At 31.2% G+C, this 27,777-nt stretch overlaps 2 protein-coding genes across 3 annotated transcripts; both read left to right on the forward strand.

The window, feature by feature from the left end:
• The first annotated feature begins 2,867 nt into the window (after positions 1–2,867).
• LOC129307238 (uncharacterized) lies at positions 2,868–3,803 on the forward strand. Its single transcript, XM_054948136.1, has 3 exons — positions 2,868–3,038; positions 3,154–3,300; positions 3,441–3,803. Exons 1-3 carry the CDS (start codon positions 2,961–2,963, stop codon positions 3,690–3,692), a joined length of 477 nt encoding a protein of 158 aa, XP_054804111.1. The 5' UTR covers positions 2,868–2,960; the 3' UTR covers positions 3,693–3,803.
• An 11,448-nt stretch (positions 3,804–15,251) lies between these two features.
• On the forward strand, positions 15,252–17,236 carry LOC129305011 (probable WRKY transcription factor 65). Of its 2 annotated transcripts, none has more exons than XM_054944908.1 (3): positions 15,252–15,665; positions 15,903–16,052; positions 16,335–17,236. In XM_054944908.1, the coding sequence occupies exons 1-3, from the start codon at positions 15,520–15,522 to the stop codon at positions 16,849–16,851; spliced, it is 813 nt and encodes a 270-aa protein (XP_054800883.1). In that variant the 5' UTR covers positions 15,252–15,519; the 3' UTR covers positions 16,852–17,236. The 2 variants fall into 2 exon arrangements, with proteins under 2 accessions (XP_054800883.1, XP_054800884.1); XM_054944909.1 differs by having other exon boundaries at positions 15,906–16,052.
• The last annotated feature ends 10,541 nt before the right edge of the window (positions 17,237–27,777 follow it).

The following is a 27,777-nucleotide window of genomic DNA, read 5'->3' on the forward strand; positions in this document are numbered from 1 at the left end:
ATGAGAAAGGTGATGCTGTGATGCATAGCTAGGCCCTTAGAAAGAGAGGTTAGGGCGTACACAACAAAACAAGGCTCATAAGAGCAATTTAAGGAGACGTGCAACTGCTCAATTCCAAAATTTCTCTATGCATTCTTTTGTTGATGTCTGCCCTTTAGAATGAGATAATTGAAAAAAGACAAATCTTTTCCATTGCCTTTTATGCAGACAATGGGCTATATGCTTGTCACTTTCTTGCTCAATCGAATGAACCCCACTTTTATTCTAAGTACGTTGGCTTCCATTCACCCATAACTATTAACAAGCTGAGTAAATTGGCCAATGCAGTGCAAAATTTATTAATAAAAAATTATGAAAGAAGTTTTTGACAATTTTGGAACGTGGCCCATTTACAATAAATTGAGGTGTGATTTTCGTTTTTACTCCAAAACAAATAAAAAATTGTGTAACAAAATAGTGAAACTCTCATAATTGAATTATTATAATTGTAGCTCATTTAAAACCATATATCGCTTCAATATTTAAACACTTTTAAATATTTTATCACCAGCTTAATAAGTATAATATATTTCAAATTTAAGAATTAAAATGAGAATGAGAATTCATATCTAAGGAGAAGGGGCATTTTTGTCATTTTAATTTAATTTAAATATTAATCTAGCTACATTACAAAATATTTGAAATGTTGGGCTATTATCTTTATTTGGTCATATTAAATGGGTTATATGTGCCAAAAACTCCTAACTAATAAATGTGAGTCATGTGTGTGTGATGCACAAGGCATGAAAAATAATCCTATTATTTACGGGCCATGGCTCATGAAGAGTATCATTTATTATAATTTTTATAATATATAATATAAAAAACATCTCATAAATTATATTATTTATGAATCATGAATAAATCACTCTACTTGTCAGATTTTATGCAATGCACATGGAAAGAGATTTTTCAAGTTACATATCCTATTCACACACAAGTCTTAAACAAAAGTCAGCAGTGCCAGTCCTTATTAATCATTAAGAGAGCCTCCTTAACTAATCCAAATCATTCCCAACAACTATTCTAACATCACCGCTCTTAAGAATTAAACAATACACATAAAGCTCATCTCTATATTATGCCAGTTGAGGTTTGATGCTTCAGGAATTCTAAGGCCTCATGTAACCAAAATATAAATATTTTTTCTTCAGTTAATCTTAATTCAAAATATAAACAATTTAATACATGTAAAAAAATATCTCCATTTTGCCCCTTATATTTACTAATATAGATCTTTGTGTAAATATATCTCTTGTTTATTACAGAGTGTATTGATAATTAAAACTAGAGATAAAAAAAATTAATATATATTTTTATAGGAACAATGATTTTATTGGTATGAAATTTCTTTTCAAAAAACTGCTTATGTTTTGTATCAAAGGGAACACTGTAGAAGTGTGATTTTATGGATGTATTATTCATATTATTATATAAAATAATGAGCAAAAAAAAAAAACAGGGGTCCATGAACATTCCAATGTCACTGCTCTAGCTTCGATAAATTTGTGAAGCCCTCTACAAAATTATAGGGTATGTTCTGAAGTAACTTGACTTTTTTTTTTTTTAATGAAGTCTGAATTTGAAAGCATGAAATTACAGTAATAATGTGTAATTATTGAGCTCATGAGTAGGAAAAAGGTGCTTTAAACAAGACAGAATTTAAAAATGTATTGAATATGATCAAGTGGGTTCCAATAATTAATATTACTTTAGGAATTGATGGAAGTAGGGTGGAGCCAGGAGAATCAGATAGTCCAGAAGTTGAAAAGGAAGGATAGAGCATAAAACAGTGGCGGTGTCAGAGCATGTGATATAGCTATGGCCACTAGCTAGTGAAGGTTTTGGGGCAAGGAAGAGGAGACAAAGCAAAACGAAACGAAAGTGAAACAGAGTCCCGTGAAGAGGGAAGACTGATGTGCATGTACGTATATGTCTCATTGGCAGTCACTAATATAATTTTCTGATCGAGACCATCCTTTCCTATTGCCCACTGGTTCACTTCCCACATCCTTTCCCATGCACAGGTTTAAAGCTTTTAGCAGTCTCATGATGAATATGACAACAATATCATCCATCTTTTTCCTTCTCTTTCAATTATGCCATGCCTCTCCCTGTTTACCTCCTGTGATTCCCCACCCGCCAAACCCTTTTTGGCTTCTCATAACAAAATCAACTTTTACCTTATTCAGAAGCACACTCTGCTTCATAACTCCTCTTATTTGAATTACAAGAATCTAAAAAAGGATGTCATTTGAAATCAAACAATTACAACCCTTCATGTTGACTTGAGACACTAAACCTGAAAGCAGTTTCTGTAGCTTGTGATTCAAATTGAACTTAAATGGTGGAAGCTTTTTTTTTTTTCCCTTTGTTTTATCATTATTAGATCACGGGGTGGTGCTAATGCCTTCTGTATTGATGATGATGCACTATGTTTCAACTTTCAAGTCGCACATCAATGACAACTAAAACTATTCTACAGGACATGCTTGTGAAGAAAAAAATTTTGGTCAGTTTTTAAGTTTTGATGTGAATTACATGCCTTAAATATGACCAAGTAAATGAATTAATTGGGATGAGATTCGAAACACTTGGCCAAAAAAAAAAAAAAAGAGTTATTTTGAGTATACCTTGATCATCTGAAAAGATGACATCACGAAACACGCAAGAAAAAATATCTGAATTTCCCACTTGCAATTTCATATAAGACGAGAGATAGTGGATATATTACCCCAAAAAATAAAAATAAAAAATAAAAATATAATGGGTGTGTTTTTATGGCAATCCGTGTCTGAATTACTATGAATCGCCCAAGACTCAATTCACCGACTATAAATAGCCCAGCCAGAGATTTGTGCTCTCACTCATACAATATTCACAAAAGAGACGGGCAGAAAAGCAGAGTTGAAACAGAGAAGATGGGTTGCAGGGAGCAGAAAAGGATGTCACTACGCAGAAAACTTCACATTCTGCGAACTCATATCAACTCCAAATCTGTAAAGCCATGAAACTTATCCAAACACAATCTCTCTCAAATTTCGTTCACATTTTATCAGGGTTTAAGTCTTTTGATGTATGTGCTTAAGTTTTTATCGCTGTTATGTTTTGAAGGCCAACAGAAGCTTCTTTACCAAAAGCACCGTTCTGCAAATATACAGGCTAAAGGTCATGCTGGAAACGATCAAAAGAGAGTATGCCAACCTCATAGCAGCAAGAAGAGAATATCAAAACTTACTGAGCCATGTTCAAGAGCACAAGGTTTACTCACTAGTCATCTGACTCATCTCCCTACCCCCTTTTTCCCCCCTCAGAGACAAATATCAAACACATGGCGCGCATGGAAATGAGCGTCTTTAACTTTTCAATATGTTAAGCTGTGTTTTCATGAAAATGAGCAGAATGTGAAAGTAGAGAAGGTAGCAGAAGGAACCTTTGCAGCGAAGGTAACTTGCGAGAAAGGAGGAGACAAGCTGGTCGCTATCTTAGAGGCGTTTGAGGAGAAGGGTCTCAATGTGGAGCAAGCCAGGGTTTCATGCGATGATGGTTTTTCTATAGAAGCCATTGTAGTAGCAGAAGACCAAGCTCTGGACACCAGAAATGTTGCTGAAGCGCTTCTTAGAGCAATCGGAAAGCAGAGCGGCGAAAATTAGCTCGTGAGGTTCAAGATCATTGTAGTCAGAATCTACAATTACAGGTTACTGTATTTCTTCTATATGTTGAAACATCTAAGACCAGTTAATACCAATTTCCAGTTCCTCTTCCATATTACACAATGAATTAAGTGATCCCTCTGCCCGTCCAACTTGTTAGATGAGGGATTCTCAATGCCTTTCCGCTTCGTGAAATCGGTAAAAACATAGAGGCAAAAAATCTCAACTTTAAATTTAATACTTCCTTTTCCTTTTTTTGTTGGACCCCCCCCCCATTTTTTCTATTGAGACATATATAAAAAAATTAATTATTATAAAATTTATTGATAATTAAATTAAATATTAATATAATTTAATTCAGTTATTAATAAATTTTATTAATTAATTTTTCTGCGAGAGACCTGACAGTTCTCCCTTTTTCCAGTTGACGGTGGAAACTGGAAAGTCGGTTGAGGTTGTATATCAATAGCGTGTGTAATTTTTGCTTGCTGAAATATTAAATCTTCAAGAAAATGAAAATATCTTTCTTATGCCTATTAATTATTATTTGGGTCTTACAGCCTTCCGTTCTTGAAGGCCCTTCATTGAAAGCGTTGTTTTGAAGAGAAGTTTAAAAGTCTTCAACCACCAATTGATGGAATATTAAATCTCCTTTTTATCCCTAATAATTTGTGTAAAAAAAGAAAAAAAAAGAAAAAAGTATGGGAAGTAGTAACTCCTAGTCCTATAACACAGACTATAGAATAATATATTTGTATTAACCTTTTTTTGCCTGAATAATTCTGCTAATCTACTAATAAAACTGAAGCATCCAGTCCAAAGTATAGTAAATAACCAAGCATTTTAGTTTAATTTGTTTAAAAAAAGAAAGAAAGTGAATTTAAACATAGGCAATGTGATGGAACAGCAACCTAAATGCAACAGTGAATTAAAATTAAAATCATTTTGTATCCAAAAAAAATTAAAATCATGTTACACAGTTACAGAGGTGGTTTGGCATGTAAAAAATGTAATTGAAAGAATACTTTTTATAAAAAAAATGCTTATATTTTTAAATAAAGAATACAAAGTAATGACCACTATCAAACAAATAAGGACGAAAATATAATAAATTTTGTATATTACATTATATTATTAGGCGGTTGCATACTTTCCCACTGGGGTGGGTGGTGGCCAAACCAAACATCCCCTAAAGGGGCTGAAAGGGCAGTGGACTCTTTAGACCTATAGAAAAATATGTTAAAAAATAATGAGGCCCAATTAGTTTACAACAAGACAGTATCAACTTGCATGGGCCATCCGTACAAAAAACAACTTTAAGAAAGAGGAGAATCTTTTTTAAAAAAAAAATTTCTCCAGACCAATGTGAATAGAATCATCCTGCAAATCTGAGCCTGCCCTTTAATTATGCATGTTGGACCAAGTGGATGAGATACATAATAGTAGTCTATACCTTTAATCATCATTTCAAAATTCAGTTTGTGTGTTTAAAAAAAATTACTTAAGAGATAATGATCCTTTAAATAGAGTTTAAATTTTGAGGGATTAATTTCATTGCGATCAGTTATGAGGATACATTGGGTAACAAAAAAAATTATGCCTGTTGGAAATTGGGCCACTAATTAATGACATTTGAGTCCCTTATTATCAAGTAATTGTTGACAGTTTGATCCTTTGAACACATTAACAATTATGATATATTTCTTTTATTCTAAATTTAAGACACTTTTAAAGGAGTTTTTCCATTCCATAATATAAAATACTTTGAGTAGATTTAAAGTTTCATTAAATGTATCAATTTCAATATTTTTTTTCTCTCTATAATTAACTTATGTGCCTTCTCTTTTCAATATATTAAATGATGGGAATTTTTAAAGTTTATATTTTTATTTTGAGAAGATAAGATTGTTAAATACATTTAATGAGAATTATTGATATATAAAATTTTATTTAAAAATATTTTATAATTTGGGATGGAGGAAATATTATATATTGACAACTTTATATTTTAAGATAAAACTAAAGTGTTAATTATTCTCTTAAAACTAAAGATTTTACAGTGAAGACGATTCTAATGGTGATTTCTCACATGGTAAGAATAAAGAAATTTTTAACTAGATCAACAATGTCACATTATTTATATTTTTTTTAATAAAAATATAATATTTAAATAATATTAAATATAAATTAATTTTTATATCAATAACAATAAAAAACCAATAAATTAATTATATTTTTTTATTAAAAAATTAATTATATATTTTATTATAAATAAAATTAATTAAAATAATGTTATATAAAATTTTATTGAGGTGATTTGAAATATTTTAACTAGACTGGTAATTTGTCATAAAAAATACGTTGCCTTGGATAGGGTTGGTGAATCGAGGGAGAATTGCGGGGGCAAACAATCATAATGTGGGACCCCTACAGGAAAAAACAAATCAAACAATTATTGCAACCATCTTGTCATCTCACTGACCCTTATCCCCATTTAATCCAGGACTCAAAGTTAGAGTTAAAAATAAAGATAAAAATTAAAAAGTCATTCATTTAAATTATTTTTATAAAAAATTAAATTTAAAAAATACTATTTTTTAAAAAAATTAAGCTTAATCTGATAGATTTTTAAAAATGAGCTCGAATTTATACTTTGAAAATTAAAATTTTATTTATTTTAATTTTTAAGCCTTATAATTTATATTTTTAAAAAATATATGAAATATAATAATTAAAAATTTTAATTTTTAAAAATTTTAAAAAAATAATAATAATAATAATAATGGCTTACGGCTTAGTCCTGAACTCTTTATATAAAAGTCGAGTTTTAAAAAAAAATATTTTAAAAAATTAAGTTTAAGAGGTTAAGCCATTATGAACTGGGCTCATATGAATTAGGCTCGTTCATTTTCCAACTTTACTCAAAGCGTACACCATTTGATTATTCCTGCAGACGCATTCACATACATGCATGCATGCATTGCATGTGCGCCTGTATTGAAGAGAGTACTCATAAGTCATGATAGGAGCAAAGCTGCATGATGCATGTGCTCATTTGGTGGTTGGCGCATGCACATTGGTCATGTTGTGAATCGTGACAAGAACACTCAAAGCTATTTTAACTTTTTTTTTTTTCTTCAACATTACGACGTTTTCAAATTTTGTTATACCTGAATTTGTCCCCTTTCGAAAAAAATTTCAACCACATCAACATATATATTTACAATTTAAAACATCATTTTAATGAAAATAATTTAAAATATTATTTTTCAACAAGCGGAAACCTGATCTACTGATTGATAACGGATAGACATGTACCCAAAAAAAAAAAAAGGCACTCTTGTACGAGTTTTATTATAAATTATAGAGACAATGGTTTCTAGAAATGTGCAGACTTTGTTTTGCGGGAAAAAAAAAAAGATCAGAAAGCCGCAATGAAATTATCAAAATGCTCAATCATGGGAATCATTTGTGAGAATCTTCCATTTTAATGTGGAAGTCTTATCACAACATGCTGTGAAACAATTTTTTCTTTTAATACAACAGATAAAACGTGTAAAGAACAAGTAAATTAAATCCACATCTGAAACTATTATCTCTTTGCATTCTGAGCCATTGTAGATAATAATATTAAAATTATCTTTAAATGTTTGATAAGTAAAGAAATTAATATATTATTTGCTTTTTAAAAATTAATATACATGATATTTTAAAATCAGTACTATTATTAACTAACAATGGTACCGTTAGTTTGGATTTTAAGAAAAAATATTCTCAATATCAAATCAAAAGGTATTTATCTTTAAGGTTCCCGGATTTAATAATACTTACATGACGCAAATTTATCAGTCAAATTATGCTTATTTATCATTAAAATATATCGAAAAATTATAAGTTAAACAATATTTACCATTATTAATTATTTATCACTGAAACAGCACATATTTATAAATAAAACTACAAGTATTTGTCATTCAGGTTCATTAGGAATAAATAACTTCTGAATTTAATCTTCCTAAGTTTCGTACGTATGAGAATCACATCATGCCATCTCACGAATTATATCATCACTTTCCTGTGTCAGAATGAGAAACATCAAAATTATATTGCACTTAATACAATGTATGAGATAAAAATCATGTCATCTCACTTGATTTTCAACATGTAATTTTTTTAAAATATACTTAAAAAATAAACCATTCAACGTTCATATATTTTAGTAAAACATTTTATTAAATAAAAATAAATATAAAAAATTATACTCTTTTCTTTCAAAAATATAAACATTTTTAATTGAATTTCACTCTAATAAAATAGTTAATGCTTTTTAATTAATCTTATCTTTTCATATTTACCCCTATTAAATACTCTATAATAAATATAAAGTCATTATGAATAGGGATACTTTAAAAAAAAAGTAATGATTACACTTCAAAAGATTAAAAATATCTTATATTTTTAAACATTCAACTCCTTAAAAAATATCTTATATTTTTAAACGGAAGAAGTATAAATTTAAAAATAATTAATTAATTTATTAAGAGTATAATTTGATCAAGGAGAGGAATATAAAATTGAGTTGAAATTTGTAAGGTAACGGGAAATACAGGTTTCATGGACCTGGAAGACACGTGAATTAAATTTCATTGGCTGGACCGCATTGACAAAGGACATTAGGATCGCAAGACAATTGGGTTTGTAAGGCAAACAAAAGTGATAGGATTCCATTGCTTTTTCTACTTTATATATTTAATACTGTTTCATCAAAAGCTGCAAATGTTCTTATCACACTCTCGTTTCAAGAGTTCTTAATTTTGGTACTATATTTATCATAGTAATTGCTTGGCCCATAATATAATTAATCAGTACCATTACATTTAATTTTCCTTCATTTAATAGAGCTGCCGTGCTTGGTTTGGCCATAATTAAATATACAGATGTGAACAGGGAAGCCTCTGTTCCTTCAAAGTGAGGCAGCCACGCTTTTGCAAACTCTTTCAGTTGATAGACAACGACCAAATCTAGATATGAGGTCGAGGATCTTGTAGAATTCAATTAATCTTACATTTGCTGTTATTATCATTGTTGTCAAATTTTTAAGTTAAATTTTTAAATTTAATATTTTTATTTTTAATTTATAAAATTATATCAACTCACTTATAAACTTGAATCAAATATTATGTAGAATTAATCTTACATTTGCTGTTATTATCATTTTCACATTTTTAAATTATAAAATTTTGTTAACTAATTTACACATTATGCCTCAATGCAAACTTGATTAAACTTTTTAAATTCATCAATTTTTTATCAAGTTAAATGAGCTAAGCATATATTATATAAAATTAGGGTTTATAGAAGTAACAAGACCTGATTTAAAGAAGGGGAAAAACGTAAAAGGAAAAAAATAATATGAATAAACAAATAAAAACAAAAAAATACCAAAATAGTCTTATTGGTTTTTATTCTCGTTTTTTATTTTTAAAAATTATTTTTATAATACAATTTTCAAAATTGTTATTAAAGCACAACAAAATAAAAATCCATTTGGTTGTCTCAATTGAAAAATGGACCATAGTGATGGTTATAGGGAGCTAATGGTGGTGATTAATAACATGAATTGGACAAGATAATTATAATTTTCAATAATCAAATGAACTATATCTTAAAAAAAAGAAAAAGAAAATGAAAACAACTTGTTTCAATTTTTTGTTTTTAAAAACAAAACATGAAAACAGTTTCGAAACAACTAAATGAAAAACATGTATCCAAGCAGAATTTTAAATTTTTATGTTTTCAAAAACAAGAAAAAATTTAAAAAAAAAAAGAAAACAACCAGGACCTAAGTTATCCTATTTTGAAATTTTTATATTTGGTATGATAATCAATAAAATATATTTAAGTTAAATTATGATTATATTTTATAGTTTAATTATTTAATTATATATTTTTAATGAATATTTATTAATAAAGATAAACTCTTACGAATTTATAATTCAAATTTATATTTCTATCACAAGTTTATTTAAACTTATAAATTTGACAACCTTGATTATTATTATTATTATTAGTAAGTTGTGTGTTTGTGTGTGTATGTGTGTGTAAAAATATGATATCAAATATTATTATTCCTTGTTCAAGGTATGGAATTAGGTGCTGATCTTTTCAGACTAAATATAGGGTATTAGTAACTAATTCATAGTTTTCAACATGCTATATAAATACCTTGATAATGATAATTAAAATTTATATGCATCAATTAAAATTTATAGTTAGAAATAATTATAAAAGTTATCCAACGCTTTGTATTTTTTACTAAGCAAAATTTTTAAAAGATGTCCTACATTATCAATCAAAGAGAGTAATTGTAAACATCTATTCCAGTAAAAATTTGAATAATGATTCTTTATGTTATGCAAGACATGTCCATTTCACTAGATCCACCATCTGACCTTTGTTGGTGGATGTTAAAAACAATACTCCTTTCATTTCAATTTATAAGATAAATTTTGATAAAATTATATATATTAATAAAGTTCATTAATATACTTGACAATCTTATGTTTCTTTTTTAAAATAAAAATACTCCTTTCGTTAAAAAATATAATACATTTTTTTAAAGTCAAATGTTCAAAAATATAAAACATATTAATTTTTCAGTATGTAATTAATGAATATTTTATTTAAAAAATACACTTAATAAATCACTCAACTATTTAAATTTATGCTAGACATCCTGCTGTGTGGGCTCATAAATTTAAGAAAGTCTTCAGACTACCACCCCTTGTAATCATTTACCCGTTTCCATGAATGTTTCTATGGGTATTAGATCTCAAAGGATTGCCTACTTCATCAGAGTTTGCCTCTTTATTTGCATGGAGCTGCCACTAATTTTTGGGGTCATTTGATCTTTTCCCCTTTTGTCTGGGATCCTCTGAGTCTTGTTTTGGTTTAATTGTGATTTCCATTGACAAAATTGTTACTTCTAACCAAAAAAAAAAAAAGAGGTTAAATGGTAAAAATATCCTACAACTTTTTCTCTAGGATACCTGACATCATAAACTTTTCTTGAATCATTTTTGCTCTAAAAAGTTTAAAAAATAGAGCATTTTTGCCTCATCATTAAAAATTACTTAACTGAAAGTTTGATTAGAGTTTTTTTTATGATTTTGACTTCCTTCATTTTTGCATTCTTCGATCTTCATTTTCATTCATTGGAAGAAAAAAGTTAAAAAATTTACTGGAGAATGAAATTGAAAACTAAATACAAAATGAATGAGAGAAAAAAATACAAAAATATCATTGGTTAAACCTCAATTAACGGTAAATGTTTGAGATTTTTAATAGTGAAGCAAAAATACTCTATTTTTAAAAACTTTTGAAGCAAAAATGCTTAAAAAAAAGTTAGGATGCCAGACGCTCCTAAAAAAAAAAATCAAGACATATTTGCCTTTTAACCAAAAAAAAAAAAAAAGATGATACATCCTATGAAAGTAAACATAAAAAAGACATATTAATTTAAAAATAATTGACTAAGTTATTGAAGAACGTAATTCATTAAAATGCTTTATTATTATTTTTATTTAGAGAGTATAAATTTTTAAAAATATCTTTCATTAAATATAATCTTACAAAAGAGAAAGAGAATAATAAGGGAGAGGGAAGGGTAATAATAAAAATGTACATTTAATCAATAAAACTTTATTTTTATCAAATTATCTTATGTTTTGGGGCACCGAATCACCTTTAAAATTATCTTATAATTTAATATAAAGTAGTATTAATTAATAAAAGTACCATGTTATAATATTGTTTAGAGAGGTTACATATACACATACATACATACATACATACATACATACATACATATATATATATATATAATTGATTGGAATGAATTAGATAATAGTATTAACTAATAAAGTACCATGTTATAATATTGTCTGGAGAGGTTACATATACATATACATATACATACATACATATATATATATATATAATTGATTGGAATGAATTAGATAATATAAATAGAGTACAATACTATACAATAATAGTAATAATGAGGATGATACTATTAGCTAGTACTATTATTTTTCTTGTGCTACCAACTTACATAATTGGGTCTGAACAAATTAAAAAAAGTAGGTTAGAGTTTAATAGCAATAATTAAGGTGGGAGAATAAGTAGCACCAAAATGCCGTAAGCAAAGGGATTGTGCAATTTGAGAATATAAAATCTGCTGGCGGCGTATAATCAAACACAAAATAATAAAGGGACTTAATGTTTTTTTTAATAAAATTATCGGCATACTTGTTTAAGTCTAGCGGAGGCAAAAAAAAAAAAATTACACTGGAAGAGTTATTTATATTTAAACTATATGAATTAAAGAGTTCTAAAAAAAAAATAAAGAATACATAAATATATAGCTGTTACGTTGCTTCACGCCTTTGGAAACCCTGGGGGGAAAACTAGTTTCTTAATCAATGATTATTTTGACCTAACTCAGGATCTGATTAAACTAATTAACTATTAATCCGCAACTTGGAAAGCTTGATTTCTTTGAAAATTTACACAAAAATATTTTTCTTATTCAGGCTTTCACACTCAAGATTAACCCATCTCCCTTTGATATTTGACTGGAGAGGGAATACGATGCCGTTCGAGAAGAACACCGATGTATGGAAACGAGTGACTCGGTCAACAAAAAAAAAAAAAAAAGGGATTTGAATCTCCAAGTCGAACACAAGCATCATGAGAAATTTATACAATATAAAATTTTGGATCTCCAGAATTTAGATCTGAAATAGATGAGACCATAAAATTATTCAAATATATATATATTATATATATATCGATTATAATTATTTAAAAATTAATCATCTTGAGGCGGTGACCGTTGCATCGCGCAGTAAGTCTTATTTTTTATTTTTGGTTTTGTTTAATTAAATCTTATATGATACAATTAGTCATGCACGTAATAGGGCGAACCTTATGTCAGAATATTCTTTTTTAGGGCAATTATATGTAACTACCGAATATAAATGGCGCTGCCTCCAAAAATGAAGAAACATACGCTGGGCACTTGATTGGGCATGGAGTAGAGAGGGGTCTCCATTTCTATTATTTCTCAAAACAAAACTTGACTAAAACTGGAATGTACATTAATATATATATATATATATATATATATATAGAAATAACTATCGCTTAATACCTCTTTTCATACCAATCTTATCTGTTTATTTAACTATTCATTTAGTTTAATGATGTAATATTTGCAATTATGATATTAAAATAAACATATTATTGTTGGTAAAAAAAATAAACATTTTATTCATTTAAGAGTTAAAGAACAATTTCACCCTTAAATTATAGGTTCAACAGTTTAGGAGTGTTTGAAACCTTAAATTAATTTTTAGTATAATGTTCTCTTTTATTTTTATTTTTATTTTTGAATGGAAACTGAATTTCATAAACAATCAGCAAATAGGACAGTACAACAAAGCAAATACAAGACTAAAGAGAGTCGACTCAATCATCATACGCCTCCTAAAGTAATATTAGGTGGGGGATGATCAAAGAAAGAAAATGAATTCTCCATAAAATGAGCTTCACTAGCAAAAAAATGAGTATGACTAATGACGTCCTTAGAAACAAAATTAATAGAAATAAACCAATTTCTATGAATGAGATTGCAAGCATTTTGAATGATGTCCCTAAAATAGACCAATCTCTTTTAATTGTTCAAAACAGTACAATATTGCCTCCTATCATTAATAAAATTTAATTTTAACTTTTAATTGACCAGAAAATTATAAAAAAATAAAAATTACGTAAAAAGATCCATAAATTACAGACAATAACCCAAAATATTACAGAAAATACCAATTCTTGATATTTTTGTAATTTTTTAATCAATTAATTGTTAAAATTAAAAATTTTGTTAACAATATATAGGGCCAAATTGCATTGTTTTGAAATATTAAAAGGGAACATTATACCAAAAAAGTTTAGAATCCCTCACGTTTCTGAGTAAATTGTTTTTTCCCTTCCATGCATGCTCTTTGTTTGAGACTCTGAGTATATTCTTATTTTATGCGGTAAAGCTACTTCAATTTTATCTTGATCTTTTGACGTTAAATTGTTTGAGGTTTGATTTGAGCAGTGATAAATACCCAGAGAATACCATATATACATTGCATGGGGTGCTCTTGAAAATTGATTTCTTAAAAAACTAAAATAAAAATAAAAATTTAACATGTAGACAAGCATTCACAATTTGTTTGTGTGTGTGTGTGTGAGAGTGATTGTTATAGCTATTAAATTAGGTCATATATATTTACCATATAATTGAATGTTATTGAATTGAAGTGGCCGGTCAAAAAAGGTGTAACCAGCAAATATAAACAAATATATATATATATATATATATATGAAGAAGTAATATGAACAATGAAATAATATTGAGAAAATTGGTTAAATAAGCAATAGTCAGGAACAAAAATAGGAGCCATATAGACGCAGAAAAATAGAAATCATCTAAGTAAAACATTATATGTTACATTAAAGCAGGTAATTATTCTGACGGCGAGTATCAGAAAGAAGGAAACCCGATATGCAAGTGAGTTTCGGGAATAAGCTATAGAATTCTGGATGGGAAATGGCGACGGTCAAGCTGATAATATCAAGTTAGAATACTGTTAACTAAATAGATAAATTTTTGTGCCAAATGAAATTATTGAGAATGTGAATGAATTCAAATGAATAATACCTTCTTCATTGAAGAAGGAGTGAAATCTTATCTTCCTCATCTTTTTTTCTTCTCCTTTTTTTAATTCTTCTTTGCAGGCAAAATTGAGCTTGGACTCCATGCACCGACTACTTTTCTGAAATAAATCCAAATCATTAATTTAAATAGAGAATATGCAGTGTATTGGGTTTATATATATATATATATATATATATGTTATTTTTAAAATTTATTCCATCTATTTTTTTTAAATATCATATCTTTTTCAGGGTTTAGCAGCCGAGAGAGAATTAATGGAAGATAAAGCAAAGGGCAGATATGTCTTTCTCTTGCCCCTTGTTTCTACAGTTGCTTTGCTTAGAGGTTTCCCTGGCACAATACAAATGAATAAGGAAATGATGAATTTCTTAATCAGAATTGTCAAACCCAATTAATGGTACACAGCATCAATAATTCAGGGCAAAAAGGTAACTCCAGCCCCACAAAGTGATGACTACTACGTTCATGACATGATGGGCCGGGAAAGTTTCAAGCCTTCTAGACGCACCATTTTCATTAATAGGCAGATAAAAGAATGAGTTCAAAAGCAAAGAGACATGTACATGGATGACCAAGTTGGGTAAATTCTGATTGGTAGAACACCCCCCAGATATGACAAAAGAGAGTGTTAGACCAATTAAAATATTCAAACGGGCTTATCCTCATGGAAATTTCCAAATATTTTAACAGCTTAAGCAACCTCAACGTTGCTTTCCACTGACACATTCATATCTATATTTAATGCCTATAAATTTGCGAGACTTCCACAGGATGAGGTATTTGCACGCACGTCCTCTAATAAACAAAGGCCAGAGAGCTTACCGAGCCAAGCTGTCCAACGTGAAAGCCCCTGTTTTAAAGGGCATTCCCTATTTCTCTTACCTCCTCCCTCCTCTTCTTCTTCACTGTGCTAACCTCTTTTCCATGCTCTAGCTAGCCACAATCACCATCTTCATCGTATCATATCATAGTGCTTTGTAGTGGGATCGAAGAGTCAAGATTAATTAACTCATCCAGTTTGAAGAATTGTTCCAAGATATGGACAGTAGGTTCAACAGCCGCAGCCTAAATATCAGTGAGCAAGATGATACAGATATAGCTCAAGAAAATGTTGCAGAGTCACCTCCTTCCGCGGTCTTTAATATCAATACCCTCGTCCCTTCTACGTCTTCCCCGAAAAGAAGGTTAGTCTCGTTACACTCTACAGCCACTTGTACACCGGACGGATAATTGATCCTTCTGTATTCTCCATTGAATTCCACTAAAAATTGAAACTTCAGAGAAAGTTTATTCTAAGAGGATATATAAGCCACCATGTTTTTCAGTTGCTCTTGGGAGTTGAGAATACCTAGTTGTAAGCGAATTGAGAGAGATGTATATTTGAAGATATGGCATTAAAAGTTAATGGGATATGGTTTTAGCAGGCGAGCCATACAGAAGAGGGTGGTGCAAATTCCGATCAAGGAAGTAGAAGGATCTCGGCTTAAAGGGGAGAACAATACTCCGCCGTCCGATTCCTGGGCTTGGAGAAAGTACGGCCAAAAACCCATCAAAGGTTCGCCTTACCCCAGGTACATTTTCCACTCCTTAATCACATCTCCGACCAATTTTCCAGAACTTGATAAGCAAGATTGACATGGAAACTTTGGGACTTCCAAATCCGTCTCACTTTTAGTGTGCAGAATAACGAATTGTGTGCTGTATTTTCATAATTCTGATAGAATCTAGTGCGGCCGAAAGCTATAGGGCTCATTAGGTTTTCATGGAGGTTTTAACTTTAAGCTTATGAATGGCTAATGAGAAGATGACAAGGAAAAAGTTAATCAAATTGTCATGCCTTTGTGATTGGGCAGAGGATACTATCGATGCAGCAGTTCCAAAGGATGCCCGGCAAGAAAACAAGTGGAAAGGAGCCGCGTGGACCCCAGCATGATCGTCGTGACCTACTCTTGCGAGCACAATCACCCTTGGCCGGCTTCTCGAAATCATCACCACAACAAATCCGCCTCCAGCAAAGCCGTCGCCCCAGCCGAACTCATCGAGGCCCCGGCCGAGCAGGAACAGGAGTCCGAGGAGAAGTTCGGGGACCTCGGGGACGGGTCATTGATGAGCACGCCGGACGAGTTGGGGTGGTTCGGCGAAATGCAGAGGACGGCAACGACGTCGTCGGCGGTCCTGGAAAGTGCAATCCTGACGGGGGATGACGCGGACGTGGCGTCAATGTTCTTGCCGATGAGGGAGGAGGACGAGCTTCTGTTCGCTGACCTGGGGGAGCTGCCGGAGTGCTCGGTGGTGTTCCGGCGAGTGGGGATGGAAAGGGAGGAGGAGAGGCGGCGGTGCGCGGCGCCTTGGTGTGGGACCACAAGTTGAGGTGGGGAAGAAGTTTTGCTGTTTGACACGTTTTCTCGATGGAGCCAGACACAGAGAAGGGGGGTTGGTACTGGCATCGTGGCCCACAAGATACAAAAACTTTTAGATACGTTTTTTTTTGTTTTTTTGTGGGGAAATAGGATGGGATTGGTGACTTTAATTGGCTTGACCCATGGATTCAGCTTTGAGTAACAAGAAAATGAAAAAAAAAAAAAAAAACAGACAAGTGGATGAGAAAGGCGGGGCCGTGGTGGTGGTGGGGTTGGGGGAGCTCTGTCCCAACGTGGGTGTAATTAGCATCATCACCTTTGGCCTTCCTTCTTTTAAATTTGACAGCTGGCATTTTCTCTCCTTTTACGTATATATTTTATTATTATTATTATTATTATTTGGATTTGTGGGAGTGCACTTCATCGCTGGAGTGAATGCGACTAAAAAGAGAGTTTTTGTGTCCATCTCTTGTCGATGAAGGGGAAGATCCAAATCTCAAAATTGCCATCCATCTTTGGCCGATACGAACAAACTTGTACTGCAAATAAAAATAATGGTCAACTTTCGTGAATTAAATTCCAAGATAAAGATAAAGATAAAGATATCATAGGGTAAAATTACTGTTTGAAATGTGTCCGAGGACACTTTTTCTTGTTTTGGGTATAATGTTCGAGGACACTGTTGTTCCACCACACTGGTTGATCGCATGACGGTTTTCAGGGTGAAATAAATTGGGTCAGATGAGTTGAAATGCCCCCTTATTTGAGTGACTACATGGATTTGTGGGAAAAACGAATCCGATAAGAACTACTCGATATCACTTTAACTCGTATACAGGGACTAAATTGATTGCATGTTGTTGTGCAAATGAGCTCATATTTCCTTCAAGTTCATTTACTTTAATTAGAAAAAAAAAGAAGGGGCAAATAGCAAATGCCCCATGGATGATGTTTTTTTTTTTTTTTCTAAATGAACATTGAACTTCAGCTTTTATTTATTTATTTTTTTGGTATTCAAAAGTTTAAATGAGTTAGGTTTCAAGAATTTATCATCGGCAAGGCATACTTTTAAACTTAAAAAACATCTATAGAAGTACTTATAAATCGTCTACTAATAAGATTCTTATATTAATAGTGAAATTTGATTCTATAACCTCCTATATTTATTTGCTTTCATATTATGCTGGTCATAATTCCTTTTTTTAAGCAAAACACAAGCCATTTTATTAATAACAAAAAGAGAGATTACACTCACTAATAGACTAAGGAAATCAGGAAAAAACATTTAGGATACAACCTAAAAACAGAAATCAACAAAACAGAAATAAGCCTAGGATACAAACTAAAAAAATCCAAAGAAAAAACAACAAAAAGACAAACCAGAACAACACCTGCAAAACAAACAAATATTAGCCAATGCTAGCTTTATCAGCCAAACCAGAAGCTAAAATCTTGAGATCCTCCAGTATAACATCTTGAATTTGTATCCTCAAATTAACTAAACTTAATTATGATAGTTGAGTAAAATTGGTGTGATGTGTGGTTAGGGAGGTCTAATAATTAATTTTGGGTTGCGTTTCAGCCCTAATTATGGGTTCAGTGTGCAGTTGGGCTAGTTGGGCATCGAAAGGAGAAGAAAACAAAGATAAAGTATTGCTGTGCCATATGCCATGACGTGATATAGATCCACCGTGGCACACGAATGCAACTGAGGTGTGAAGGAGACCTCTTTGTGCCATGCGCCATCACGACGCATAACCCCTTTTCTACAGAAATAAGTCACAAAATTGAGATGACAAATAGAGAGAAAGAAGGAGAGAATGAGAACAAGCAACCAAACTCTATTAGGGTTGTCGCACCTGAAAAAATGCGACGCGAACGGCGCGCGAGCGGAGGTCCTGGCCTTCGCGGCGGGAACCGGATCGAACGAGGAGTCGCCACCAAGATTTTGAGGTAAATCTCGGGAAACCGATTAAAAGGAGGATAAGGGTGATCTGCGAAATCAGAGAATAGGTTCGGGAGTCGGTTGAGTATGGGGAAGGTGTTAGGCACCCCACGACACCCGTTCGTGAGAACGGTTACCTGAAGTTTGCTGTGCTCTATTATTATGGTTTTATAATTATTTTAATTATCCCTTTTATATTCATGTGTTTGATAAAAATGATGAGAAATATTTATTTATTTACGAGGGAGGACGGACTTGACTCAGAATCTGACTCTGAGGCCTACGTACCCTGTGATGGGGATCAAAGTCCACGTAGTTCGGGCTTAAAAGTTGTTGATATAAAAATATTTTTTGAAGAGAAATTAATTATAAATAATTCACCATTTTGCAAATAAAACAATTTCTGAAATTTTGATATGTGTGTTTAAAATTGCAAAAAGTAATTTAATTTTAATTATTTTCTCCATTTTTGAATTTTTGGGATAAAGAAAGGAAATGGTTTAAAATTACTTTTCTTTATATTTTATGATTAGAAATTTAATTGCAGTACCTGTAGAACCTTATTGATTCATACGGTAATGCAATTGCTCTAAGCATCTGCGAAGATTCTGAAATCTCACACGATAGAAGAGTTTGGCAATTTAATTTATTTATTTATATTCTTATGTACATTTTAAGTATTAAAAATATATTTTAAGTATGTATATACATGTTTTGAAGAATTTTAATCATCATACCTGCAAAGCCTTATTGACTTATACGATAATATGATTATCCTAAATATCTACGGAGATTCTAAAATCTCACACGATACAAGAATTAAATTTAATTAATTGATTTAATTAATTATATATTATATATGTATATATATTTTAAAAACTAAATCGTTATATCTGCAGAGTCTTATTGACTCACATGATAATACGATGATCTTAGAAGCCTACGGAGATTCAAAAATCTCACATGACTAAAGGATATAATTGGTAAATATGGTTACAATTTAAATATATTAATTTGGTTAATTAAGTTTCTTAAATTGTATACTGTATGATTATTTACAAAAATTATTTATTTATTATAAAAATGGATGATCACTATATCTGCGCGGATTTATTATCCCACACGATAATATGATTAATTTAAGTCCCTACAAAGATTCTCGTAATCTTACACGGAACTTAAATGGGTTATTTAGATTATAAAAAGACAGTTGGTTTTAACGGTTGGTTATTGAAACTATTGATTGTACATATAAATTGAATCTCTATACCTGCAAAATCTTATTGATTTACACGGTATAAGATCACTTTAAATGCCTGTGAAAATTTTTAAAATCTCACACGGCAAGTTAATAAAATACAAGAAACCTTCTCTTATTCATTTGTTTTTTTTTAGATGAGAATTGAATTCTCTCCTCTTAATCTTTTATACAATTGTACATGTGGATAGAAAGTATCATACGATATGAGTGTAACAATATTATTGACAAGTAAAGGACCTTAGAATTAAAAAAAATAATGCTCATATATGTTAATATACACATTTAAGGACCTCGCCTAATAATTACACTAATTCTGTATTTGAAATGAAATTGTGCCTAATAATCAAATTTAGCTTAGCTATGATAGGAAACAAAAATTATCATTTGCAATTTCTCTATTATTTCTTTTTCAAACTCTCTTTTCTTAAAAAAAGATATGACAATTGCAATGAAATCACTTGAGAGCTGAAAAAATATGAGACAAAATATTTAAACATGAAATCCATTTTAGAATAGTAAACAGAAATTAAACACGTATATTTTGGATTCAGAAGCAAGAACCTGTGCGTATGGGACGTCCAGATCTGTCTCAGCCTCTTCTTTCTCCTCTCTGTTTTTGTTTCTTCTTTCTCCTCTCCGCCTCTTCTCTTCTTTTCCTTTCGTGCTCTGTTTTCTGTTTCTTCTGTACGTTTCTCCTTCCTTTCTCCAGCCAAAAAACGCACTCCTCTTCTTCGTTTCCTCTACTTTGTTCCAGCCGGAATAGCCTTTCTCCCTCAGCCTCTGTTTCACCTCTCTCCGTCTCTATCCTTTTTCGTTCAGCTTCTGGCCTCCCTCGTTTCCTTCTCAGCTTTTCCGGAGAGAAAAGCTCCTCCGCCACGTCCTCTCTCCTCTGTCTCAGCCTCTGTTTCATGTCTTCTAGCTCTCTCTCTCCTCTGTATATTTTTTTACGTTGCTTTCCCCTTCCTTCTCGGTCACTCTTCTCTTCTCTTCTCCTTCGTCTTTGTGCTCTGTTTTCTGTTTCTTCTGTCCGTCTGTTTCTCTCTTCCTTTCTTTCAATCCAAAAAACCGTCCCACCTTTGTTTCACACTCGGTCTTATATAGGGGATGGAAGAGGTGAATTCCTGCTTTCTCGCTCCGCTTCTTCCTTTCTGCTGCGTTCTTCTCTGTGTGCGCCGAAGTCTGCTCTGTTTTTCTTTCTTTTTTTGTCTGTGTTGTTCTGTCTCTATTTCTTCTCATTTTTCTATGCTGTCCCATCTTCTTTCTCTGTTGTGCCGTCTTCAGCGTGCGTGGATGTGTCCTTGGTTCTGTTTTTTTTTTGCTAGTCGTTCCGGTTGCTTGCTGTTTTTCTGCTTTATTTTGCTTCTTCTGTGCCCAGCCGAAAGCGTACGTGCGTGTGTGTTGCTTGCTGTTTTTCTGCTTTATTTTTCTTCTTCTGTGCCCAGCCGAAAGCGTACGTACGTGCGTATGTTGTATGTGTATGCTCTGCACTTGCTGTTTTTTCTTGCATGCGTGCGTGCTTGTTTTTGTGTCTCTGTGCCCGCATTTAGTCTCTCATCTTTGCTGTTTCTGCATCTCTGTTTCTGTTACAAAGCCGAAAGAGCTGTGTGTGTGTGTACGGCAGTCTATTTCTTTTCTCATTTCCTCTCTCCAGCCTACCAACATGTACGTCTTGCTATCCCTTCTTCTCTCTGTTTTTTTTAACTTGAAGAATTAGATTAAAAGGAAGAAGAAAGAAAAGAGAAAAAGAAATTAATTTTGAGTTAAATCAAAATATTTCCCTCTCCCTTTTTTTTAAAAAAAAAAACAGATTAAAGAGAGAAAGAAAAAGATAACAAAAATTAACTCTCAAAAGTTGATTCTTGAATATTTTGAATGATTGGGATAATTTGGGAGAGATTTTCCTTTCAAGATTTAACCCTTTTTTTGTTAAATTATCATTATTATTATTTTTTGAAAATATAATCTTAAAAGGGATTAAATTTCATTTTTATATTTTTTATATTTTTTGATTTTTATTATTAAAATTTTTTAAAAAAATGCCTGGACAAAATACAGTGTTCACAAGGGTTTATTCTTAGATGACATTTGGAGTGTTTTGGAAGCTATAAACACCAAAAGTAAGTATTATACTCATTAATCTCTCATTTTCTTCCACGTTTATAAGGTTTATGGTTTGGGTTTGATAGTGAAAAATGATTTTTGGTCCATATAGGTTATATGGGATCGAATCCATTGACTCAAATGGAGTTAATGGGAATAGATTATAGTATCTAAACCTAGATATCTTGAGTTTTTGTGATTTTAGTGTTTGGGCCTCATTATTATACAAAAATGACATTGATCAGGGTTGTTGGAAGAGTTATAATGCTATAAATGAGAATTTAATGGCTTATTAATGCTAGTGAGGACTAAAGAGAGTTGATAAACCCAATAAGTAGGCCTAAATATAAGCAATGTGGGTATTGGGTAATTTAGAAATGGAAAGTGAGTTAAGAGTTATGTGTGATTGACATTATTAATGAAATCTAACTTGGTTAATTGTAGATTTAGCTCTGAAGCACCATTGATGCTTGGGAATTCAAGCTTGAAAGATATAATATTAAGAGTAAACCTTTGACCTCTTAAAGGTTTGAGGTATGAGGAAAACCTTGACTACACACCTTTTTAGGAAAACTAAAGCAAGATATGGGGAAAATTGGAATTGCATTGGCTATTGGCTTCGCAAAAATTTCCCTCCTTGCAAACGTTAACAATAGTTGCTTCCAACCTTGTAACTTTATAGCCATTCTATCACAAAATTAAGAGCACCCGCCTTTGAATGCCCCCACAATATGGGCATTTCTAAATATTTCCCAAGGTCACCATTAACTTTAATATCTAACTCCTTAAAAAAAGCTTTCTTTTCTTGACCAGGAGAATTCTTAGAAAAGAATACACATGACTTATCAAAATTGATAATTTATCTCGATGCCCTATAGTATACTCATAGAATATTCCTCATTTACAATTCTACCTCTTTGCATTTACAAAGAAAAGGGCATCATTTGCAAATAATAATAATAATAATAATAATAATAATAATAATGAGATAGCATAGGATATTTACTAGCCAATTTTATACCTTATAGCTTCCCCTTCTTTACATACCATTAAGTCATAACCTACAACACATCTATTGCAATAATAAACAATAAAGGGACAAAGGATCCCTTTGTCTTATACCTATCTTTATATTCAAATCAGCAATCTTCTTGCTAGCCACCACTAGATGTAAGCTAATCGACTTCACGCAATTCATAATCCAAGGTACCCATTTCCTACTAAACCTCATTTTCAATAACACAACTTCAATAAAACCCCACTCAAACCTATCATAAGCTTTATTCATATCAATCTTTACAGCCATCTCATACTTCTTAATTTTTTCCTATTTTTCAAATAATGAAAACCTTTATGGGCAATTAAAATATTATCTTAGATTGGTCTTCAAGTCACAAAAGCCCTTTGATTCTCAGAAATAACTCTGGTCAACACATTCTTCATCCTATTAGATAGAATTTTAAACACAATCTTGTACACAAAGTTACACAAACCAATTGGTCTAAATTGCCTCACATTTTCAACTTTTTCAACTTTGGGATAAGCACCGCATTAGTGCCATTTACAGCTTCTAAACTAACATTATTATCAAAGAAATCATAAACCATATCCATAATTTCTTTACTAATGTTACTCCAACCTTTTTAATGGAATACACCCGAGAAACCATTCGAGCTTAAAGCCTTCAAACTACCTAACTGAAATGCAGCCTGTCTGATTTCTTCAACAGAAACCTTACTCTCCAATAGCTCATTATCTGCATTAGTAACTTGACATTTAACAAAACTCAGTTCCTCTTTCATCTCTAAACTCCCTTGAGATGCAAACAGCTCAAAGTACAATCTAATAAAGGCCTCATTAATGTCATCCTCCTTCTCCAACCACAACCCCTCACTATTTTTCAACCTTGTCACCTTATTTCTCATCCTCTGTTGTATTGTGCTTGAGTGAAAAAGTCTCGTGTTTCTATCACTCGCCTAAACCCAACCTATTCTTGAACATTGCTACCAAAATAATTCTTCCCTGTCCCAAGCCTTCTCAATTTCATTAATCAGATACTTAATCCTTTGCCTCTTTTCCCTATTCAGTAAACCCTTATACATTCTTCCAATTCATTGGTCAACTTATCAACTACTTTCCTAGCATTAGGAAAGACTTCATGACTCTAATTCTACAAAACCCTCCTACAATGGTTCAATTTGTCTACCATATGCTCTACCTTATTACCACCTTAATTACACACCATCTCCCATCCCTGCCTTACCACTTTCAAGAAATCTTCATGTTCAGACTAAATAATCTCAAATCTGAATATCCTCAAAACTCTAAATAGACAGGCTTCACAATCTATCAACAACAAGTGATGATTAGAACCCACTAGTACAATGTGAGTCACAAGAGCCTGCTAAAAACTTCCCTTGAACTCAACATTAACAATAGCCCTATCAAGTCTCTCTTTAACACACTCATTACCTATCCGATTATTACATCAAGTATACTTAGATCTTTTAAAATCTAAGTCCAACAACTCACAATTAGAGAGCATACATTGAAACATCAAAGCCCTTCAAACATCTATTGGCTTTATTCATTGCTTCTCAAAATTAGAAATGATGTCATTAAAATCATCAACACATAGCCACACACCCTGAAGACCAGCAACAATATTCCTTATCTTATCCTAAACCAAATCTTTCTCCTCCTTCTTGGGTGCCCTTTACACAAATGTAACATAATTAGGCACTTTCAATCCTCCTGACTCCATGCTAACATGAATAATATTTTTTGAGTTATGCCAAATGTTAATGACAACCTCTTGCCTCCACCACAAAGCCAAACCACCCCCAATACCCTTTGGTTCCACATAAACTTCTTTATCCATCCTACACCTTTTTTCTAATTTTTTTCAACTTTTCACTACTCACCCACATCTCTATTAACAAATCAATCAAGGGATTATTCTTCAAAACCTCCTCCCTCAGTTTTTTAACTATCAGGGCTCTCTTCATGCCTTGACAATTCTAGGATATGAACCTCATGGTACCTTGGCGGCTTTTTGAGGCCAGCTATTAGTACCTTTAGCATTTTTACTACCCAATCCTCTATTCTTCCTTGCCCTGAACACAAAAATCCCATCCTTAACTTTAGGCTCTTCGCAATTAGGGAAAATCTCCTATAAGACTCCTAGTAACTTGTTTGCCCCCTAAGCATTAGGTTCTTTTATTCTCTTCCTGCTACCTCTTCTTAATTGCGATTTAACTTTACATAAGTCATCAAGAATAGCCACTAGCTCAACAATGGGGATCACATCATCTAGTCCTACTTTATTTCTCTTAGACCTTTCCATATTTAAATCCTCTTCAGCCATACATTTGATACCTAACGTCTTAACCCCTTCTATAATCTCAAAAATTTCTTGATGAACAATAGGAATAATAGCCTGCTTAATGTTGGAAATTGTGCCTTAGGACTAATCATTGTACTATGCACATTGTTATTTAATGAATTTCTCTTTTATTATTATAATAATTACATGTTCAATATGATAACTGTATCCCTAGACAAACTATAGTGATTGTCTTAAATCTCCCTGGTCGGTCATCTTTGAGAGATTATATATAAAACAAGACTAGTATGACTTTGATTAATTATAGAGATATAAATTAAAGTCATAAATACTTGAAAGAGTACAAGGTACTGGACCGACCCGCTATGAGAAAGCTACATGGTACAAGTCATAAGCTTATCTCATATGTAACTATATCACTAAGTCCTTTAACTTGAGATTATCATGGATTCCTACGTGATGACCACTAAACTTTGACCTAGTCAAAAGTCACCTCTGACCGGGTGATCATAAAGGCTATGCTTGAGTTTAGTGATATTTATGTAGAGGAATATGAGTGGTTAAGATAAAATTTATCCCTCACATTAAGTGAAAGATATTATTGGGCCTCTCGATGAGTAAGATTGAGAAAATGTATAGCTATGCTATAATGAAAAGGGTTTTTTCATTGATACTGTCAGTCTACTTAAAGATCGAGAAAGTAACGGTCAAGTAAAGGAAAATAATAATTCCATATGTCATGCTTGACCAAAATATCGTGTGACAAAAGGAATGTGATATGGTTGCATGATAGGTTACGTCGGATTATCGATCCCCATGTGAATTAGGTAGTTGCAATACCTTGCTAGAGGCCACTTATGACTTGTGGGCTAATAGCGTAATTAGCTTACTGTCAATTTCATATGGGCCTATAGGGTCACACACAGGAACAGCCCAACTCGAGCTATAATGTCCAAGTTCATTGAATCTGAAATATGTCTAGATTCAATGAATGAAATATAAGGTGAATGAATTATATATATATATATATATTTAAATATTTATTTGATAAATATTTATATGTTTATATTTATATAAAATATGAAATATAAAATATAATTGTATATATTTATTCAAAATATATATATATATATATATATCCATATATGTGTATATATATGATATATGTATATGATATATAAAATTAAATATAGATAATATATATATATATTCGCATATATATAATATAATATATATATGTGATATATTATATTATATTATATTAGTTTTAAATTTAATTTTATATAATAGATTAAATTTAATAACTAACATAATATGATAGAATATCATGTCAGTTTTATAATTTAAATTTATAAGATAAATTTGAATTAAATATAATATTATGGATTAAATTTATGAGATAAATTTAATTTAATTTTTGTGGGCTTTTAAGTGTAAGACGAAAACCCTTATCTATATGCTATATATAAATAGGGACGTCTTTTATGAAGGATGAGAGAGTTATAAAAGTTTTAACAGTAAAAACACTCTGAGAGTTATGAAACGTCTTATAGAAAGGAAAATTAATGTTCAAAGAAAAATAGACGCTGAGAGCGCTAGCACGCTATTCAAGTTGGAGAGCTATTTGTGTGGATACTGATAAAGGGAACAGATCTACATTGTCAATTCTTGAGATCCAAACTCTTGAAGAGAATGTGCGCTAACTTCAAAGAATTAAAAGGTAACTTTTCTATCCACCTTGACTTAAACGAGTTTGTTCGGTCCATATCAGGATAGGGACTTTAGAATTTTAATCTTCCGCTATACCTCCCTATCTTTGAACACTGTATTTTGTCCACGCCTTTTTTAAATTTAATAAAAATAATAATGAATTCAGCCAAAAAATATAAAAATACAAAAATTAAAATTTAATCCTTTTTAGGATTATATTTTCAAAAAAAATAATAAAATTTTTAATAAGGTCTAATTTTATTTTAACTTATATAATCTTTTGTTGATTAAGATTTTATTTCTTTTAGTTCATTAAAATAGCCAAAAAAAATATAAAAAAATAAAATAAAATTTAATCCTTTTTAGGATTATATTTAAAAAAAATAAAATAATAATAATAAAAAATAATCTAACAAAAAAAAGGTATTCTTGCTTTATTCAAAATCAAATTTTTCTCTCTTAATCTGATTTCCAAAATTATGATTAACATAATATGAAAAAAACAAAAAAAAGAGCATAAAAAAAAGAAGAAAAAGGCATTAAAAACATATATATAATTGGGCGGATGAAATGC

This window comes from Prosopis cineraria, unplaced genomic scaffold (genome assembly GCF_029017545.1).
Source record: "Prosopis cineraria cultivar Desert tree isolate PC_DT_omini unplaced genomic scaffold, ASM2901754v1 PC3, whole genome shotgun sequence".
In the NCBI taxonomy this organism is placed as follows: domain Eukaryota; kingdom Viridiplantae; phylum Streptophyta; class Magnoliopsida; order Fabales; family Fabaceae; genus Prosopis; species Prosopis cineraria.

Coding starts and splice junctions, on each gene's coding strand:
- LOC129307238 (XM_054948136.1), top strand. CDS start 2,961: ATGGGTTGCAGGGAGCAGAAAAGGATGTCACTACGCAGAAAACTTCAC. Junction 3,039..3,153: donor CTCATATCAACTCCAAATCT/GTAAAGCCATGA, acceptor TATGTTTTGAAG/GCCAACAGAAGCTTCTTTAC. Junction 3,301..3,440: donor GCCATGTTCAAGAGCACAAG/GTTTACTCACTA, acceptor GAAAATGAGCAG/AATGTGAAAGTAGAGAAGGT.
- LOC129305011 (XM_054944908.1), top strand. CDS start 15,520: ATGGACAGTAGGTTCAACAGCCGCAGCCTAAATATCAGTGAGCAAGAT. Junction 15,666..15,902: donor ACGTCTTCCCCGAAAAGAAG/GTTAGTCTCGTT, acceptor ATATGGTTTTAG/CAGGCGAGCCATACAGAAGA. Junction 16,053..16,334: donor AAAGGTTCGCCTTACCCCAG/GTACATTTTCCA, acceptor GTGATTGGGCAG/AGGATACTATCGATGCAGCA.